The 21,889-nt window shown below is 42.1% G+C and overlaps 1 protein-coding gene across 1 annotated transcript in view; it reads left to right on the top strand.

Moving 5' to 3' along the window:
• LOC134456061 (beta-1,4 N-acetylgalactosaminyltransferase 2-like) overlaps positions 1-21,889 on the top strand; it is a 45,088-nt gene that overhangs the window by 19,078 nt on the left and 4,121 nt on the right. Inside the window, exons 4-7 of the mRNA XM_063207493.1 lie at positions 1,997-2,177; positions 2,337-2,423; positions 2,532-2,713; positions 10,199-10,341. Coding sequence (XP_063063563.1) covers positions 1,997-2,177; positions 2,337-2,423; positions 2,532-2,713; positions 10,199-10,341 — 593 coding nt within the window. The remainder of the gene's footprint in view (positions 1-1,996; positions 2,178-2,336; positions 2,424-2,531; positions 2,714-10,198; positions 10,342-21,889) is intronic.

The raw sequence follows: 21,889 nt of genomic DNA, 5'->3' as shown, positions 1-21,889 counted from the left end.
TAGGCCTACTGATATCCTTAAATTTTACTTGGTAGATCGCGGTAGACCATCAACTTCAAAAGTAGATCTCGGTTAAAAAAAGGTTGGGCACCCCTGGTCACCCATGCATACTAATTGCTTAATGTCTGGTAATTTGTAATTTACTTGATCTCCTATGGTACTCTTTCAAATCCAGGCTTATACATTATTGATAAATTACCTTAACAGGTTATGAGGAGGCCAGAGGGGCGTTTGGCCCAAAAAGGTTGAGAACCACAAGCATAGAGGGACGCATCTGTTGTCCGCCTGTCGGACTTGTTGAGGGATAGTTCCGGCGTAAAATGAAAGTTTTACCATCGATTGGCCATGCCACATAATATGTCTAGTGATGAGCCATTCTGAGAAATGCTGCAGCATTACAGAGTTACCTTATTTTAAGCTTTTTAGTGAAAAAATGCAGCCAATGTTAACCGCTGGGGCCAATGTAAAATATCTAAGTAATTGGTTGAATTTCAGCAATATGCATGCTCAAAAATATTTCATACTTCAGGGCCGTCATAACAAAGATCTTGTCAGCCAAGTCGAGGCACAGACAAGAGTATAGCTCTTTACAATTTTTCACGAATGTTGTTTGAGGTGTTTTGAGTTGGTTCAGTCACCAGTAGGCCGATGAACTGACAGGATGCTTCTGGCGAACAGCCAATAGGAATTCGTGGATCACACTGCAAGAAACAATAGTCCAGTTATGTATGTAAATCCAGTGAATCCGAAGGCAGACAAATGGTTTACGTGGTTTTTTTGCTTCTGACAACAGACGCCAGTAAACATACGAACACCCCCACCCCCCGCCTCCGACAACCCCTTATCACTAATGTTCCGTTCCCATTATTATTATCCACTATTATTATCCACTATTATTGTCCACTATATCTAAATGGTGCTGAAATTATGGCAAGTGATTGCAAAAAAGGTAACATCATATCCAATCATTGTTTTTACAGGCTGTCATGCGTAAAATCAATTGCAAATGTCGGTTTCTTTATCAAACATGAGCGGAGCCACAAGCCACTGTGATGGTCTAGTATGAAAACAAACTAAATACTTCGACTGAAAAGTTTGAAACATTTTAATAGTAGGCTACTCAGTTTGGAGTTTGGAAAGCTAGCAGAAGAGCAGGGGGAAAGAAGAAAAAACAGCGCACAGTGCAAGTGCTGTGATGCGTGCAGGATCAGGTAGGCTTGCGGGCAATAGTTGCTTAAACCCTGAAATTCCGTTGGCTTTCTACCAACACATAATATTATACCAACACATAGTATTTCTAGGTAATTTGTGTGTTGCATAGAAAGCTGTGTGTGCAGATTTGAGCATGAGAGTTAATTAAAATTGTGCAAACCACTTTTGAAAAACCTGTGAATGACTGCTGCTAGAAAGCATGATCCTCAGTAGATGTCTTGATACATTATGCCATTAAATAAAATAGCACAAGTTAATGAATATATTTTAAGTAACACAAACTCATTTGTTCCATAGGCAACAAAAAGTGAAGTATGTTACGGGTAATAGGGGGTAGGGGCCCCAAAATTTAAATCTTTCATGGGGCCCATCATTTCTGACGGCGCCCCTGCTCATGCCTGCAGTTCGCTGTCGAGAGAGGGCACCTATTAGTTCTGAATGGAGTCAGCACTACTCCGTTGGCGCCCCTAGAGTGTAGTACCACCCAGAAGAGTGGAGGCTCTCATATTGCTCTTAATGGAAATTGTCAGAATCAAATCCCAAAATGAGATTTGAAAGTCGATGATCAGGCAAGTTGTTAGCAGTAGTGTGGTGCAAAATCAGTGGGCTTGTCTGTGTGTCCCAGTGTTGTGCAGTTTCCCACCCAGGTGAACTGTGAACCATAGGGTGGCCATAGAAATCAATATAATATAGGGGATATTTTCAGGGATTTAGTGCCTCAAGGCAGTTTTTGGGGCTGGAAATCACAGCTGGCCATCCTGAGCCTCTTTGTGTCATTGCACAGGTGACCCTCTGTGCATCCCATGGTGTCCTGGAAGTGAAGAGTGTTCAACAGGGACAGGAAGTGACAGGGCAGAAGCAGATGGCACTGAATATCACCGCCACTAGCCTGGCTCAACTTAATAACCTACTGGCACAGCTGGCCTACCGAAGCACCAGTTACCTCTTGCAAATGGAGGACTTGAGTAAGTTCAGCAGGAGATTTTTTTTATGAACTGCGGACCAAAAAGATACCTTGATCTCAACTTTCACCCTGACCTTGGGAATTTGTAGTTCATAAGAGTTGTCTCGTCACGGTTTCTGAATAATGATTAAATCCTATTCAAATCTCAATGTCCCTTCAGTCCACTTCTCTTTTGAGGACCACGAGGTTATTTTTCCAGTCACAATCAAGAGGTCTTTGATTCCTGTTATGTACGATCCAGGCTCAGGTATGCCCAAAAAGAATTATTTACCAGAAAATCTATGGTACCTGTAATGTTACATGGTGTGTTTGTTTTTTTTTTTCCCCCTCCCTCCTTTCTTTTTTAACTGACCAGATATTAATTCTCAGGTAACCATAGTCACCAAGACATTCATCAGATACAAGGAGCTTGGGATATTGATCAAAAGTATCAGGGCAAAATACCCGGATATCCTCATCATCATTGCAGACGACAGCTTCAAGCCAGAGAAAGTGGAGGGTCACAACATTTACCAGTACATCATGCCTCCTGCTCAGGTAGTATACATCCCCCAGGTTTCACTGCAGTTAGGGGTGGGCAATATGGCAAAAATGTCATATCACGGAACAGCTTGCCATAAGATGCCAAACACACACATTTCTATGAACAGACCTGCAGCCTCATTTCATCAGTTCGTAGAATGCCCTCTAATTTCTGCCGTACAAGTGAAATTAAGAATGTTCACAAGTTCAAAAGAAACCCAATATTTATCAAAAGTGCGCTGGCTGTTCTTACACATGATCTGCAATGATAAATCCTACACTTTCTAAATCAATGTACTTGTGTGCACTCAGGTTAATGTCCTTCCCAAAATGCCTCCATGTAACCACACATTATATGCCACATGAATTTGAAAGCACCACCCTCTTTGGACAAATGCAGATTGATGTGTCACATGAAGCATTGGTGGGTAGTGCAAAGATGAGAGACATGTCCATGGGCAAAATTTGCCATCCTTTTCACAAGAGGACAGTGCTTCAAAATAGCAACCATAAGTGAACCCACAAGTACAGTACATAAACACTGTCAGATAACTTAGAGACAAAGCCGACTGTAATGTAAATCAACTATTTTAAGGTACCTGCACTGCATGGCCAATATTAGAGTAGAGTAGAGTTAGTTTATTGATCTCGGGCGGAAATTAAGGTGTCAAGTAGCAATATAGAAAGGTATCAGGAACAAAATTTTGTTTAGCCTAGTATTCATCCGTTTTCCCTACTTTTGAAGGGTGCTTGGTGTTCTGATGTAGTTGCAATTGGACTGGCTTCATTGTGCTGTAGTTTAAAAAAAAAACTCTCAGTCCGTTGCGTTCCACCTGCAGTACCTTCGTGGACCACTAGGGAACCAACCAACCAGTTGCGGCTGAACACCACCAAAACCAAAGAAATGGTGATCGACTTCAGGAGAACCACCCCACCCCTGGTGCCTGTCTCCATTGAGGGGGAGACTGTGGAGACAGTTTCCACGTACAAGTACCTGGGTGTTCATCTGGACTCTAAACTGGGGGTCGTTTCTCGACAGTGCCTTTGCTAACGACTTTAGCCATTTTGTTCGTTCTTAAGACCAACGTTGTAACCAAGGTCTTGAGTTGGTCTTAAGTTGGTCTTAAGTTGTTCTTAAGTTGTTCTTAAGTTGGTCTTACGTCTAAAGACCAACTGAAGACCAACTTAAGACCAACTTAAGACCAACTCAAGAGCAACTTACGACCAACTCAAGACCGACTTAAGACGGTTAGCAAAGGCAAGAATCGAGAAACGGACTCCTGGACTGGTCTGCAAACTCACACGCACTGTACAAGAAAGGACAGAGCAGACTCTACTTTCTGAGAAAGCTGAGATCTTTCAATGTGTGCAACAGACTCCTGCAGATGTTCTACCAGTCTGCCATGGCCAGTGTGCTCTCCTATGCTGTGGCATGCTGGGGTGGCAGCATTAGGAAGAGAGATGCTGGACGGCTTGACAGGCTGGTGAGGAAAGCAGGGTCTGTGGTAGGCACAGAACTGGACGCCCTCACAACCACAGCTGACAAGAGGACACTTAGCAGATTAGACTCTATCCTGGACAACTACAAGCACCCCCTGTACCCAGTCTTCGACAACCAGAGAAGCCTGTTCAGCCACAGACTGCGCGCCATCTCCTGCAAGACAGACAGGCTGCGAAAGTCCTTTGTACCCAGGGCCATCCAGCTATTCAACATTGCACAGAAGGACACACAAAGAGAGATCGTCATAGGGGACTGGACTGCATAACAGATCCCTCTCCTGCACACTTTATCTACCTGGACTCTTTACCCTATGACTCCTCTTTCATTGAAATGCACAGCTGTGTGTGTGTGTGTGTGTGTGTGTGTGTGTGTGTGTGTGTGTGTGTGTGTGTGTGTGTGTGTGTGTGTGTGTGTGTGTGTGTGTGTGTGTGTGTGTGTGTGTGGAGAGACACAGTTGACGTGTGTAACCCCTTGGACTACTGATACTCCTGGACACTTTGATGGTAACTTTGTCTTGGCCACCCAGCACAGGTGACACTATGTACACTTTATTTTTGGTGTGTGTGTGTGTGTGTGTGTGTGTGTGTGTGTGTGTGTGTGTGTGTGTGTGTGTTAGAGAGAGATGCCTTAGCAAAATGTATGCAACAGTAAGCTTATATGATTATTTTATGTGTAAATATGTGTATTATGTCTTGTGGGTAATGTCTTTATTTATGTGTGTATGCTACTTGGCACCTTAATTTCCCTCTGGGATCAATAAACGATACTCTACTCTACTCTACTCCATTCTCTAGGGGTACACGTACCCCTGGTTGGGAAACACCGTTTTAGGGTATGCGTCTTCATTTCGCCGTACATTACATCGGTGAAAAAAACACGCGGACTACATTTCCCCAAGTCCGATATCAAACAATGTCTAACAGGATAACAGTCCTCCATTCTTTTTTCTAGCTGTGGTTTAACTCACCGTCTTTCATACAGGGAATTGATATCTGTATGTTTTAGCTGTTTTCTCCATCTATGGGGGAAGACACGCATCAAGCTCACCATCAAGCAAAATGTATTTCTATAAATATATGACTGACTGCTATCACTTTAGGGGTGACATAGGGTATTATAATGCATACAAAACATCACAATGTTACTTTTTGGTGGTAGGCCTATTTAGAGGGTTATTCGGTGAAATTACATATATGCCACTCTGGGTTTGGATGGCTCGATAAATGTGGCTTCCCACATTTTTTAAAGAAATTCCACTGAATTATTTAGCCCTCATTTTCTGTTCAAAAGCTGCATACACCTGTAGTGTTAGTGTTAGTGTTAAAAAAAACAGGAACAGTAGTTAGTGACCACTTGAGTAATGTGCAAAAAGCAATACTCCTGTGCAAATGCATGCATTCAATATGTGCAAAGATGCTAACAATAAATATTTACAAAAAATAAATATTTACAAACATTAATGTTTGATCAAATAGTTGCTATGTTAATACTGAAACCAGAATAAATATTGCATTTAGGATTTGTAGAAACATAATACATAAAAATGCCTATATCTCAAATTTACCAGAAATTGACCAAAATGAACACAAGCACCCTCACTATAAAACATGAAGCGCCCATGTTCAACTGGATACGAGGGCTTTTGAGATTTCGATCAATGCACTTAAATCGCCACTAAATATTGCAGGAAAATGATTAAATGTGCCCAGGTCCTTTAACTTAAAGTTACATTGCAACTGAAGACCAATATTAAGCACTACCATTTACATCAGCAAATCACCCCAAACTACAAAACATTGAGCGCACTTAAAACGCTTTAAATCACATCAGATAAGATGAGCGCTTACCAGCTACCACTCCGGGTTTTCAGTGACTCGTAATGCACAGTGGATGTTTGAGAGCACAGCTAAAGTTTGCGTGTGACTCTCTCCAGTTTCCTTGCAAACTGAACACTACCCCACCTAATTAAACCACCTGTGCGCTCAGCTTGCCGCGTAGCCAAATCAGCCGAATCATTGACAGCTGACGTTGATCAGTCAGCTCAGGCTTCTTTCAATTAGTTCACGTTTTACCACGGCTCAGACACCACCCATTTTTTCTATTCTCTTCTCCCGTGTTTTTTTCAGTGAAATGTAAAGCAATCAGCGCAGACCTTGTCTGACGCGACACTGGTTATTATTCTTTCACAATGAGATTCACTGGCCTTGGCTCATTTTCAGTGAGGAACATGAATCTCGAAGAAATAATGGGGGGCTTAAACATTAATATTTTCTAAGCTCTCTGATACAACAGTGATCCAATGTTGAGTAGACAAGGCAGAGGGTGTAGTATTTGGTTACAGATATCGCTCGGTCCTTCAGTTGTGCATCAATATTTCAACCAGGGCTCCGAAACAGTTCAAGGAACGAAAACGAAAACTGAAAACGAACGGAATTTTACGGAATTTTATTAGGAACAGAAACGGAAACAAAAACAAAATTGTATTCAACTGTTCCAGAATGGAAACGTTATTATGAAATCCACAAATGTGAATGATTCTACGATTCGCCTGCACTTTTGGCAAAAGCAAAATGTCAATTATGAGTTTTTTTTTTTTTTCAACTAAATGACCTAGATGTTTACATAGTGTATATATTTAGAGTGTCTGTTCATAGGATTTTTCCAACACATAAGGGATCAATAGCACAAAAACACTTTCAAAACAGTCAACCGTGTTACTCAACTGTGTTACGGTCAACCGTGCAGGGGAACAAGTCGGCACTTTTGGTGTACGAAAACTGTATTAACCGTGTCACGGTCTGAAACCCCCTCCATAAATCAGTAATGGTTTGGTCTTAGGCCATACGAATAACATCACGTGATGTCATAACCTCTTTGGCAGGATATGGGAAGACTTTTTGGTAAGTTTTGAGCTCCATCCTTCCATAATTTAATCCATTCTTTTTCATGTTCTCATAGCGGGAAAATTGCCTGTCAACTGTGTTATCAACATATTCATAAGAATCTGAGTTAGAAATCACATGTACAAAAACACAGATAAAGCATACAAATACATGAATTGATTAAGGTGTGGTGGAACTTCTGAGGTCCTCAGTTAGCACAACACCATAAAAATGTCTGAAATGTCAAGCCGTGTTACCGTCAATGGTGTTACAATTAGCTATGACAGTCAGGGTTGCCAGATGAGGCTGATGATTTCCAGCCCAAAAAATGTTCAAAACCCGCCTAGAAGCACAAAATCCCGCTCAATTCTATTGATTTCTATGGGGAAAAAAATGGGCACGTTTTTTCTGGTAAATGCCATTTTTACCCGCACACGGCCGTCCTAAGCAGCACAATTGGGCGGGAAAACAGCCCAATCTGGCAACACTGATGAATGTGGAGGAGGAGTATTAGTTTAGTATAGTTTTTGCCAATTTATCTCTATATTGACAGACAAACAAACAAAATAATTTGTGTTCTAGGGAGATGGGTTCGTCGGCTCTGTTTTTTCTCCTAAAAAAGTGCCGACTTGTTCCCCTGCACTGTTGACCATAACACAGTTGAGTAACAAAGTGTTTTGAGCTATTTATCCCTTATGTGTTGGAAAATCCTATGAACAGACACTAGTGATTATCTCTGGAGAAGGAAGTCTTGTGTAAGGAGGGTGACTACATTCAAATCACACGTTACAGGAATTTATAATGAAAAATGTGTCAGTCTGTATCACAGTGAATCATAAAATCCTACTTATGAAGCTCAACAATCACATTTTCTATATCAGTTGCGCGTATTAATGACAACATTATTGCTAAGGGACATAAGCACTTTCAAACGTATGTTGTTTCAACTCTGTAGTATTTTTTATATATGTTTGAAATGACATAGTATTTGTCCATAACACTGTTGACAAAATAATCAAGCAAATGTTCGCTTTCATCAGAGTATTTATCAAATGATTTAAGATTAAGCTTGGCAATTTGTTTGTTTGGAAACTTAAATATATACACTATGTAAACATCTAGGTCATTTAGTTGAAAAAAAACACTGATAATTGACATTTTGCTTTTGCCAAAAGCGTTGGCGAATCGTAGAATCACTCACACACAAACTGGCAAATTTTATGTATAGTGGAAAGGACAGTGGTCTTTCTTACAGTTTTGTCATATTGTGATGATTACTGTGAATCAACATTTGCAATCGTCTTGGGTAAAACAAGTTTCTTTACATGCTAATATGAAGACTGAATCTGACATTTGGAAAACAGGACGGCATGAAAACGCCCAAAACCAGTATTAAATATTCATTCTTGCTGAGGGAAATAATGCCATATCTACACTTTCTGTATTATATGAAAGATAAATGTGTGCTAATGTCCAAAACATCATTGGATGCAGTTAATAGTTAGTGGAATTGGCAAATCAAATCTGTGGACTTAAAAGCGCAGTCGAATCGTAGAATCACTCATATACTTTTTCTAAAAAAAATTCTCAAGTGAATATCCTATACTATTTACTGTATGGGCGTAGGTTAGTTAATTTGTAGCCAGGCTTATCTGAGTGTTTTTGGGTGTGTTATTATTTTTGGGCATAGTGTTAATCAAGGGGAAATAATGAGTAAGTCTAATTTTCACGCGGACTGAACACAAACTCTTTGCACACACGCAGAAGGTGACATTTGCTAAAATAGATTCCGATGACTCCTGAAAGTAACAGCCCAACCTTGACAACGAATCCCAATGATATGATGCCTTAGATGAGTGTAGCCCATCCGATCCATATGTAGCCATCTATGCTAGCTTCTGGCTTTTCACATACAGGAAGACACAGGAAGTTCAACATGCAGGCAAATAATGAAATAAACATATCTTATCTGGTTGGCGATCAAACTTCCAAATCGGAGCGCAATACTCCAATCACAGTTCGGGTGCCATTAGGATCCAAGGATCTGGTAAAGGTCTAGGTAGCAAGTCCAGAAAGTTCAAAATACTCCAAACATGATATACAATGGACCCTTTGTTTGCATATTGCGTGAAGTCAGACACTACACACGCTATAGCGTGGGCACCGACCGTACTACGGAAACAACAACATAGCACGATTCACGAAGGCGGCAGCATCCCAGATAGCTACCATACCACAATAAAGGCTACAAAGAGAGTAAAAGAGCATCATTGCAGGATCATTTAGCGACGAAATCAAATGCAGAGCCGTAGCATCAATGCAGGCAGGCGTTATCATTAGGAGCCTACAGTCCAGATAGTCACACGGTAGGCGACATGGGTTGGCATCGAGACATCTTGGTAAGATTAATTAAAATGTCCAAATCATGTCACAAACTTTTGACTGCAAATTTTGTCATTTATGTCCATCACAGAGCTCCAAAAAACACATATATTGTGCATTGAAGAGTGTAGATTTGGAATATGACATTTAAACGCAATATACAACGCATAGGCGTGAAAAACATAATTACGTCGTCTGTACTCAATGTGTTAATAGGCCCGTTAAACAGTGCCGGAACCTTAAGAACGAACGTTATTTTTCATTCCGAACCGGTTCAGCTTGATTTCAGTCCAGAGCAATGATTTTTTCCCCATGTTTCATTATTTTTCTAAATGCCCACATCCAATTGACCCGAACACCTTCTAAGCAACAACAACACGAACACCTTACAAGGGATAATATCCACATAAAAATATGTTTGCTGCCATGTGTGAATAATTTAAGTATAACCATATAATAACTTTTGGTGATCCTGCATGTCTCTGTGGTGTGTTATTACACGGTAGTAAACTTCTCTCTGAATGTTATCCCTTATGTAACAAACTATTTCTGTACCTCTTTTGGATATTTTTTAAAAAGTTACAAACAGGGGAGAGGGAGAGAGAGAGTGTGTGTGAGAGAGAGGGGAGAGGGGATTGAGCCAGGCTCTCCACCTTTCCCTCTCTCTCTCTCATAATTTATACTTATTGGTTATAGGGCTTTAGTTTACTTCATATGCTGATGTTTTTTTGCTAGGGCTGGTTTGCAGGCCGAAACTTGGCCGTCTCCCAGGTGACCAGCAAGTACTTCCTGTGGGTAGATGATGACTTCCTCTTCCTGAAGGAGACCAGCATTGAGAAGTTTGTGGAGATCATGGAGGCAGAGCCAAAGTTGGATCTGGTGAGTCTTACAAACAAACACTGCATGACAATAAACCAGGACAATGAGATGTCCCTTGTCTTATTTGTTTAAATTGAAAAATGTATGTTTTATGACCTTTTGGGCTGGTACAGATGTTGTCACTTCAATCTGCTCACGTCATTACCGTACCGTGGCAGCGTACCGTGGTCATTACACCCTGTGGCCATTCGGAATGCGGGGGGCAGTATAGCACTGCTTTTGCAGAGCAGCGTCTGCCTGTGTTTGTGCGTCTGTTTGTGCTTCCGTGCTTGTCCCTTCCCAAGTTTTAGTACTTGTAGTAGTAGAAATACAGTCAGCAAATTGCATGTTTAATTTAGCATTGGGCATTTGATAGGGCATTTGATAATAACACAAGTGTGATTTAAACTCGACCTTTTTTCTGTCTTGCATTCACCGTCTCCCAATCCGCCCCTAACTTATTTCGGCACTATTCAAGTCAGGAACAGGTATCCTCAGGATACAGAGTTTGCATGCCTACAATTTGAACCGGTAAAGACAATTAACCCTTTGGGCGCCACAGGCGACTTTTGTCGACGAGATGCCGTATTGATTACAACGGCCGTTTTTTTTTCAAATAGGATATCAAATGTAGTTCAACTTCCACTCCATTGGGTGGCAGACATGTAGTACTTCAGTTCTAAACACATTGGGACGCCTTATATGGTATTTTGTTTAAGAAAACTACAAAACTACAAACCTCGGACATTGCGGAAGTAACTTCTCCCATGTGAAACAAGGCGAAAGACGGAAGCAGCCTTGTAGTGACATTTCGTGGATAATTCTACTGAATAAACGACCAAATGCACTCAAATGGTAACTTGTCATGATTGTACATATGTATTCATCATATATTTCGCCCCTAAATGAGGTAATATGCAAACAGGAGTGTATTTTCTGCCGCGTTATACTTCCCATGTTACTGTTGCCTGAGGGAAACTATCGACAGCCTATTCGTCGATCATGGGGACTGTAACAAGAAAACCCTTCATTCATTCACTTGTAAGTACACAATAGAAGTGTTCGTTTCTGCAGGAGACTTGTATATTGAGGAAGGGAAGGTTTTTTTCCGATCGAGATGCGAGGTAATTTCATGCTGCTTTGTAGGCTATAGCCTACTGTCGCTATGCTGGCGACGTTCATTACAACGACAGGGGAATGATGCAACGCGTCGTAATTTGCCTGTTACAGAGTCAATATTCATCATCTGGAGGGTGACAGTGGTCAGGATGTTTGTAGAAGAGCTTGTATACTAAGTAGAAAAGTAAATGAAGACAAAAGAAGTGCGCATATTCCTGCCAACAGTGGGGGATGGAGTGAGAGGAGTATGCGCCCGAGACACAGAGGTCTCGTGCGCATTCTACTCGGTGCAAAACGGAAGCATAGTTCACGCTACTCGACACTGTTCCTGCCGACTGCAGGTCTAAATAAATAGCAATGCTATTCTAATGATATAATAATAGTAATAATTATGTCCAATTGCGACCTGACTGAGTCTATTTGCAACAAAAAAGTGTGATACCAGCTGGGGTTTGGTGCATCAGAAAGACATGGGCGATATAGGCTAGGTAACCAACACCCCCCCCCCCCCCCACCCACACACACACACACACACACTTTCCTTATATCACCTATTTGTATATCAGTAAATGTAACACTGGGTTTGAATAGATATTTGCACAAGTTTTTAGACATGTAGCCCATACCCAGAGTCCTTCAGGGTGTACGCTGACAGGCCTACTGTAGGCTACTGTAGGCCTGCTGTACTTGGTTCAAAGACACACAAATGGACAAAATGCACATAATACCCCTAGTGTGGATAGAATCTGTATGCTGGGCATTGCTGTGAAGGGTGTCCATGCACTAAAAAATAACTTGTCACCTTCATAGACCAGTCCCTACAGGCAAAACGGCAACCGTCCATTCACTTGTGTTTGTCACTATGCTACATTGTTGCACTATATTAGTTACAAATTACACTTTTAGTGTACAATTTATTGCTTTCTAGACCAAAATGTATTCACAGAACATAATAGTGAAGGTGTCTGGGGAAGTTTTATAAATTAAATAAATTATTAAAAATATTTTGAAAATATGCAAAAATATCCAATAACTCATTATAAATTCAAAATGGCCGACACCATATGACGTCATAATATGCAAATTAGATGGGATAATTTACTCCCAAAATAAACTTTGGGTCATCCTCAATATTTGTCTCATTAATTGTCAGGCTCTATCTATTACCCATGTTAAGCCACAGCCTTTTGAATATAACATGTCAAAATCATCAGTTTTGGGCAAAAACCTGTGGCGCCGAGAGGGTTAAAACCAAGTCAATCAGACATGAACACCATTGTAATTAAGTGTGTCCTGTAACGCCAGGATGAGAGAGATCGAATTTTAAATTTGGCGACGACATTCTGTCTTCAAAACTGGCATCAACCAACCGTTTCCACAACCTCACTGATCACAGTTGCTCCATCTCTAACGGCAGGGCAAAGAATAATTAAAATAGCAAAACAGAGTAGGCTAATAAACCGTAAAGGAGAGACTGAGGAGACATGAAATCAAGCGGCGGAGTTGGGACCATTTTGAGTGGACCGATGTCGCTTGCTTTGTGTATCAAGCAAGCCTGTCTCATTTGTGCGATGAGCACAAAACACAAATTGAACCACTCGTATAGAACCTATATGTGTGTGAGTCAAACAGACATGAACAACATTGTAGCCTAATGAAGTAGTGCCCCGTCACGTCAGCATGAGAGAGGTGATTTTACATTTGGCGACGACATTCTGTCTTCAAAACTGGCGCATTGGCCACTTCCCCTATTGCAGGCTATTACCTGATCTACACTGTCCCTACCACAAAAAAAACTAGCCTATATATCTAGTAAATAGTAGGTTGAAGACGGGGTATTATTGGTGCACTGCTTTTTTTGCGAAGCAGAGTAATCTGCTTCAGTGTAGCTCATTGTACGTTGATCCCTCCCTCAGTTTTAGTAGGCTACAAGTGGAAAGAGTCAGCCAATTGCGCGTTGCACGTAACATTGGGCATTTGATAATAACACAAGCGTGATCCCTAAACAAGACCGCCAGTCGACGGTGTTTTGTTTTTATTATTCTGTCCTGCATTCACTGTCTCAATTCCGCCCCTAACTTATAAGTGATGACTGTTAATTATTTCTGCACTAGTCTATTCAAGTCAGGAACGGATATCCTCAGGATACGGACTAATAGGTTGAAGACGGGGTTTTTTTTAATGGTGATTGTGAACATTTCATCCTTTCAATGCGCTGTTGTGCGCGATCAACGGGATTCCGGTTAACTGGGGATGGCGGCAACACGTGACAAGACATCTGTCTATTACACCAGGTGTGGCCAATCATCTGTGATTAGGACTGCAAATTCAGTTGCTTCGGTGGAGATTCGAACCAACAATATGACTGGAGAACTATGACTCCTTCTTCGGAGGCTGGATAACCTGTCACGCCACGACATGTCACAAAAGGCTGTGCACTGCACTGCTGTAACCCACCCCCTCCCCCACAGACAAACATTCATGTTCTGAAAAGTTCAACACATTCTGCAGACACTTGTCCACGGTGACGCAACATCGAAAGAGAAACGCAGAGACTGTTCACAAATAACTGAATAAAGATTTCATTTAAAAAAAAACACAGCATTTCTATGAAAATGTGCTGGGTGACCACACTGCCTATCCAGATGCACGTATGAGCAACAATGAGAAAGAGAGGGAGAGACGGAGAGAGAGAGTGATTAGCGGCGTGCGTGTGTGTGTGTGTGTGTGTGTGTCGGGCAACATTTGAAGTGAAAAAACAACCCTCCCCCACTTCAGCATCAGATGTTGGTGGTCTACCACAAGTCAATCCTTGTTTACCCGACTATCTTGTAGCCTAGTATTCATGAAGTTCATAAAGCCATAGCCTAATATCGTTATATATAGGCTAAGATATCAAAAATCCCTCCGCATTTCTGCATTGCCTGAGTTCATGTAGGCTAAAACAACTTTATTTAGGCCTGACTTATTTAGCTTACTTTATTAGCCTTATTTATGATCGTATTTAGGCTTTAACCATATTTTACTGAATATCGAAAGAAGGAAAAGAAAAGACAGACAAGTTGAGGCTGAGGCCTACTGATCATAGCCTATTACAGCAAATCGAACATGCGCTTTATGAACACACTAGCCTGAGGGCAAACATCTTGTTGGCACGATTGAGATAACCAGGCCATGCCAGGAATTCAACTACCTGGGCACACACTAAAATACTGACAGGCTACAATTGCTTGGATCTTCGGAGCGCAGTGGGGTCTGGGGGGATGGGTGGTGATGGCACGCTTGATGTATTTTTTGCATGCACGCGGACACACGGGGTCGGGACATTCACCACCACAATTCCATGAGCAAATGAGTGAGTGCGCTTCTTTCAATGGGTGGCTAATTAAGCCTGTTGCATAGCGTAGCCTAATTATTCACACATCACGTCAAGTCACAAATTAGTAGTCTCTTGCAGTTGACCTATGCCAAATTAACGTCCTCCCTGTAAGGCTGCACTAATTCAAACAGGTAGAGAAGTCGGCTTAGCCTATAGCCAAAGTCTATAAAATGTAGCCTATTTTTTGTAATTTCCAATTATCTAGGCTATGTTTACGATAACGATTTGTTGCGCTACGACGGTGCTCAAGACAAGTTGGATCATAGTCCTCTCAAGAGCTCCCATTAAAAAACGGTTGGGGTGTTACACCGGGAAGACCGCCGTCTTCTCTTTGCTGCCTAAATTGTAACAGTTTAAATGCCTCATCTCCAAGCAGCACAATCGAAACTATTGGCTATCTAGCTTGTGAGTTTGGCTGGTATCCAACAAGACGAGTCAATTGGCATTAGGTCTTGCGAAGAGTGGAAAGAGTTACGTTACAGGCTACGTCGCGCGTGTGTGTGGGCGAGAGAGGGAGAGAGAGAGCAAGAGAAAGAGGCGCTTCCCCGCAGAAAGGGCATAGCGATGTCTCCAGATATTAGACAAATGCAGCTTATTTTAGTTAAGTAGACATCAGGGAAGTATTTTGCTTAAAAGCAACGCCGACCTGATTGGTTCATATTGCTCTAGCAGTGCGTGTCATTTACATCTTGCCAGCCTATGTTCTTAAATAAATCTCTAACTTATAGCGATTCCAAACTTGTCCCCCACCCATCGCACAACGTGAAAGTTGAAATGTGTGTAGCCTATGCTTAAATACTGCCTAAACTGTAACAGTTTAAATGCGTCCTCTCCAAACAGCACAATCGAAACTATTGGCTATCTAGCTTGCGAGTTTGGCTGGTATCCAAAAAGATGAGTCATTTGGTCTTGCGAAGAGAGCAAAGAGTTACGTTGTGTGTGTGTGTGGGCGAGAGAGGGAGAGAGGGGGAGAGAGCGAGAGAGAGAGAGAGAGAGAGAGAGAGAGAGAGAGAGAGAGAGCAAGACGATGTCTCCAAATAATAGACAAATGCAGCTTATTTTAGTTAAGTAGACATCAGGGAAGTATTTTGCTTAATAGCAACGCCGACCTGATTGGTTCATATTGCTCTGAATAGCCACAGAAGGCTAGGCTATATTTTAATGGGTTTACGCGCGCGAGGTCATCTAACTGTGGTCACGCCAGGTGCTATTACGAGAGGAAAACTATAGCACGTTGGCAAACATTAAAGTCAGTTTAAGCCATGCATATGATGAACCAGTTTTCTTGTTTGAAAAAAAACACACTTCCCGGTGCGCAGGGTGCATGCATTTCTGACTGACCCAGATGAAATCGCATGCACGGAACTCCATGATTATGAGATGACATCGCATATATTTCCCAGCGCATATCACCGTAGCCTACAGTGAGACATTGTTCTTATGAAGCTGGCGGGAGACATGCATCCACAGTTGAAGGAATGTGCCATGATTTTGCGCTCACCCAGGCTCAAACACAATTCCTTAATGGCAAATAGGCTACCCACTGTTGCATCAAACTTAGGCTATAGGTGTCCTCCCTGTAAGGCTGCACCAATTCAAACAGGTAGAGAAGTGGGGTTAGCCTATAGCCAAAGTCTATAAAATGTAGCCTATTTTTTTTTAATTTCTAATGATCTATGTAGTCTACACGATAACGATTTGTTGCGCTACGACCGGTGCTCAAGTTGGATCATAGTCATCTCAAGTGCTCCCGTTAAAAAATGGTTGGGGTGTTACACCGGGAAGACCGCCGTCTTCTCTTTGCTGCCCTTATAGCCTACTACTACTAAATAGCCTATTGCCTCCACATTTACGTTTCTCTTAAACACTCCGTCACCCTGCGACAAAACACAATCCTTGCTTAATGAAATAGCCTAGATGCGTCCTGGTCAGATTAGGCCTAGGCTAACACGCGGGTGTGTGTGTGTGTGAGTGAGAGTGAGAGAGAGAGAGAGAGCAAGAGACAGAGTGAGAGAGCAAGAGAGCAAGAGAGAAAGAGAGAGTGAGAGAGCAAGAAAGAAAGAGACACAGAGAGAGAGAGAGAGAGGCGGGGGGCGTAGGTAATGGAGAAGAGGCACCAGGAGCCGGCAGGGTAGGGATGATGGGGCTGATAGCGACAGCCACACGGGTGAAAAAAGCGATTCACTCGCAAACAGAATCACAGGCAAGAGAGAGAATCACTTGAGAACGAACGAATGCGGATAAGATGAAAAGCCTCCCTGGCTGCGCAGACATTGTTTAGTTTAAAAATGTTTGGCATAGGCCTACAGTTTTTGAGCATAATTTAGTGGCATCTGGGCTACACTCGGTGCATTGATTGGTCATGTAAAGGCCTATAGCAAACGGCAAAAATGCAGGTGGGGACATGCATCTGTTCTGTTGGTTATGGCTACGAGAGTTCTGCATGTGTTCCCTCGCAGAACACTACAGTTAAGGCCGTGGCAAAAGGCTACTCTTATTTAAAAAAAGAATGCAAACGAAAATATGTCGTAGCCTACCACACATAGGCCCATGTCTTAATGTTGACTAATAGGCCTAGGCTAATTAATTGGCACCCACTTATGAAGTTGCCCCTCCTTGCTTGATATGCGCGGATAAGATGGAAAGCCCTGGCTGCGCAGACATTGTTTAATGGTTTAAAAAAATGTTTGCCATAAAGTTTTTGAGGATAATGTAGTGGCATACACTACACTTGGTGCATTGATTAGTCATAGCAAACCGCAAAAATGCAGGTGGGGACGTGACATGTGTTCTGTTGGTTATGGCTACCAAGAGTTCCGCATGTGTGCGCTTGTCCTTCCCTCACAGAACCCGACAGTTGCTTACACTTAATATTGAGCACGAAAACAGAAATATCAGTCGCTTGCTAATTTTTGCCAATGTGACAACATTAAATTCATTAGGGAAGTGTAGGTTAGGTTATCACCTCAGCTGTTGGCGATGTGAGATAAATAGCCAATGCTTAAACGCTCAAACGCGGCGCTGTAGGTTACTGCGGTGAGGTTTATTGCACTCTCCGTAATTTTTACCAAACGAAAAAAGTATCCACATCCAGAAAACAAGTCTTAAGTTGCAATATTAGACGTTTCAAATCTTGCGATGCGAGAATCGGTAGGGGCTTCTGGCTACACTCAATTTAGGTCTACACATTTTGTCAGAGCTTGCACATTAGCCTAAAGGCAATTCATCCGATCATTTTAAAAACAAAAGAAGAACATTCATTAGGCTATTTATTCTTTTCATGACTCTTCCTACTTCCAGGAGGTGTTGTCTCAGACAATTTAATTAGGCATGTTGTTATACGCTGAATCTGTGCGTGCTGGTGAATATGAGCATATATTAACTCATTGGCTGCCAGCCATTTTCATAAAAGAGTAACCCAGAGTTCTGTGTCTATGTCAACACCATACCTATCAAAACACAGATTAGACGTTCATCTGTCATCAGAAAAAAAACGGCTTCTCTCTACCCCTTTCCGTTCTTTCATAATCACCTGTTGAAATGAAGTGGAATTCGCCAAAATGCTGCTTTCTAGCCAAAAAGCTGAGAAAACGCCATTTGAAGTAGAACTATAACTGCAAACGTTTTTGCCCATAATGGCATCGTCCTAACAACTCCAAACCTATCAGATGCTATTGCAGAGTCTTCTGTCATCTGTAGCCTGAACAAAAAATCGTTTGTATGACCTTTTCAACCTAATATACTGAAATATAACGGGGTGGACTCGAAAACAAGGGTGTTTTGGTTTAGTTGCTGGCGCGCAGAATGGATCATGACAGCAGGTGCCCCTAACTCGGGATCTCCCTCTCCCTCTCCCTCTGATTGTGCTCTCTCTCCCCTCGTTGGATAAGGAATCACAGCTGTTTTATTTCCTCCAGAAATAGTACCATGTTGTGTCTTGTGGGGGAGGGAGGGAGGCAGGTAGGCAGCTCCGCTTAGCGTAGCTTACTGCAGCTTATTTGGCAGAGCGGACAATTTGCAGATTGATGATTACTGTCATCATGGTTCTGCTATAGTGATCTTGTCATATATTGTTCAATGAATTTTCTTTTGATAAAGTACTGATCACATATCCAACATTTCACAAGCCGATTGGAGTGGTGAAGGCTAGCTGGTCTGAGGCTAAGTGCAATGCTTTCTCATGTGAGCTGACTGCATCTGACCAGACACAAAGGCTACTGTTCCAAGAATCTGCAACCCCCCTGTCTTTTTTGATGATACAGTAAGCTGATCATACTATACAGATCCATAAAAAATAACTGTAGAATGAGTAAAAATAGTTGACTTACCAAGGCTCCTTTATTTAGGCTTAGTTGTAAGTTGTTAGCGATTTCGTGCCAGCTAGCTGGCTAGCGTAGCAAAATGTATAGCCAAGCATTCCCAACATCACCACTAGTCCCGTGCATTCTCCTGTTAGATGATATTTTGTAAGCATCATCCTGATGTTGTGTAGGCTGATCACATTATCCAAAATGAAAGGTTGCCACACAGATCATCTCATGGTGTATTTTGGGCAAGCTAGCTACAATGCCAACAGTGGGTTGTATTTTGGTCATGAGAGGAAGGGTTTTTTTTTGGTCAGGCTCTGACACTAAAATCAGTAGCCTACCTGTGTTAAAATCAGAGGGCAAGAAAGTAGACTACTGTGACATGTGTTTTAGTTTAAAAAATGATTTTGCTATGCTACTTTTGAGATTATAATAGTAAAAAAGGGGTGTTTTTGTCTTGACATTTCCTCCTGGTCTGAACTAAGCCCTGCCTTGACTGTTCCTAAGGACACTTCTGCCACCTACAGGAACAGTTAGAAAATGCCTAGAGGCTTGAAATTTATACAGAAGATAGGTCAGACCGTTCTCGAGGCCTGGCTGTAAAAAAACGCAATTATCGGCGAACGACGTCGAAGGCAGGGGGCGTCACTATTCGAAATGACGTCATTCGACGGCTAAGGCAGCCAATGAGTTAATATGCCGTCAGCATCGTCCAAAATATTCCATATGGTAATAAATGTTGCCTACACATTTGCGCTTCTTCACCACTCTGTGCTATGGTTATCTGATATGAACGAGAGAGAGAGAGAGAGAGAGAGAGAGAGAGAGAGAGAGAGAGAGAGAGAGAGAGAGAGAGAGAGAGATATCATATATATACAGTTTTTTTAAGAAAAAAATCCTTCTGGATTATGGGTTCTTGATCTCTCATTACAAACTTGAACATGCGCTACCACGTGGTAAAGCGTATAGCGAGCGCTCCCAAGTGCCACCTGGCGGTTGTTTGGGTACACTGCAGCTAGGCCCGGTACAGGACGCGGTACAGGACGTGGCATTGTTGCGACAAAGGGTGTGCATTGTAGAGGGACCATCTGTATGTGTGAATAAAAAAAATATGTTCAGCATCAAACAAATAAACCATCTGGTCTTGGCAAAATGCCATAGGAATGCTGGTGCTATTGACTGGACTTGGCCCATCACTGTTAGTTTCTTGTACCAAACTCCTGCCGAGTGTTGAAAATGGGAAAAAACAGGGTTTACTAGAAAACAGAATTGTATGAGTACAAACCCCCTTGACAAATCCAAGGTAATATTAAGTAAGGGTTAACGTTTGGCGAGAAGGTGGCTACCAGTGCTTAATTTGTCAAGCGGGAGGTCCTGGAGTGCAGAGGATGGGTAGCTCCCCCCCCGAGGTCTTTCCCTGAGGTTCCATCCAAGGTTCCGGAGCTCTCGTCTGAGGTTCCGGAGCTAGCTCCCCCTTGCTCCCCCTCAAATTAAGCCCTGGTCGCTACCGTGGAATAGCAGCACGAGAGAGAATCTTTAGACCCCGACGCGGAGCGGAGTGCTGAAGTGCTGCTATTCCACAAAGCGATCGACTCGTCGAACGTTAACCCGCTTATTATATGGATATACTTAAATGATTCACACATGGCGGAGACATTTCTTTAGGCCTATTTAACGTTAAGTCTATTATAGTTTTTGATGTCAAAAGATTGTTGCTGCGCAAAACAAAACAGTGCCGTTGTGGAACACCGCTAGGCAACAGGTAGCCTAGACAACAGGTGTTGTCTATCACAGCAGCTGATTAGAGTCTTGTTGAAAAGTCGCTTTAGCAGTGAAAAGTCTTGTTGCCATTGACAGCGGTCTGTTATAGACCAACCCGTCCGTTATTTCAAATAACAGACGTGCGAACGTTGGGGAGCCCCGTTGAAATTAATGGAGCATTCGACCGATGACGTCACACCATATAATAATCATGGATCATAATCTTATTTGGGATCATTTCATGTGTAATAGTGTAGGTTGCTGCTACTTTATTTATTTTTATCAGTCAATTTGAACCCATTTTTAAAGGTATGGCAGCAGACTGCGTTTACGAAAACTCATAACGATGAAATGTAAAACATTTATTACAAGTCCTGGTGTGAATACAATCTGATTGTCAGAGCATGCAAGAGATGTGTTTTGTCTAAACACAGGTGTAGTGGTCGCGGCCTTGAGCTGCACACTTAGTGGAGTGGTCAGTCAGCACCATGATGGCGAAGTGCTGTTCAATGTCTGCCATCATGGGCAGTTTGTCCATATGGAGACAGAGATGCCATTTGCACCCATATACAGTTGAGGACGATATTATTAGCCTCCTTCCTGAAATTAGACATTTCTCTTGATTTCTCAATGAGAATGACCATTATGAACCATTTCTGTTATTCTGGAAACAAATACACTGATGGAGATAATGTCCAAGGAGTTGAATTTGCATTTTTCTATCATTACTATGAGTTTAAACAAAAAAGGGCAAAAATGACAAGGACAAAATTATTAGCCCCCTGATCATTAATAGTCAATATGACGCCATTTATGAACCAAAACTGGCAACAGGCACTTTGATCAATTTTTACCTAGGTTGGCACATGGCCCACTAGGGATTTCGGCCCATTTCCTCACTGCAAAGTGTTCTAGCTGGTCCAAAATGCATGGCTGCTGAGCATAGACATTTGCCACAGATTCTCAGTGGGATTGAGGACTGGACTTTGAGCGTGCCATTCC

This window comes from Engraulis encrasicolus, chromosome 9 (genome assembly GCF_034702125.1).
Source record: "Engraulis encrasicolus isolate BLACKSEA-1 chromosome 9, IST_EnEncr_1.0, whole genome shotgun sequence".
Classification (NCBI taxonomy): Eukaryota; Metazoa; Chordata; class Actinopteri; order Clupeiformes; family Engraulidae; genus Engraulis; species Engraulis encrasicolus.
The sequence above is the reverse complement of the archived record's forward strand: the minus strand, read 5'-3'. Positions and strand labels throughout refer to the sequence as shown.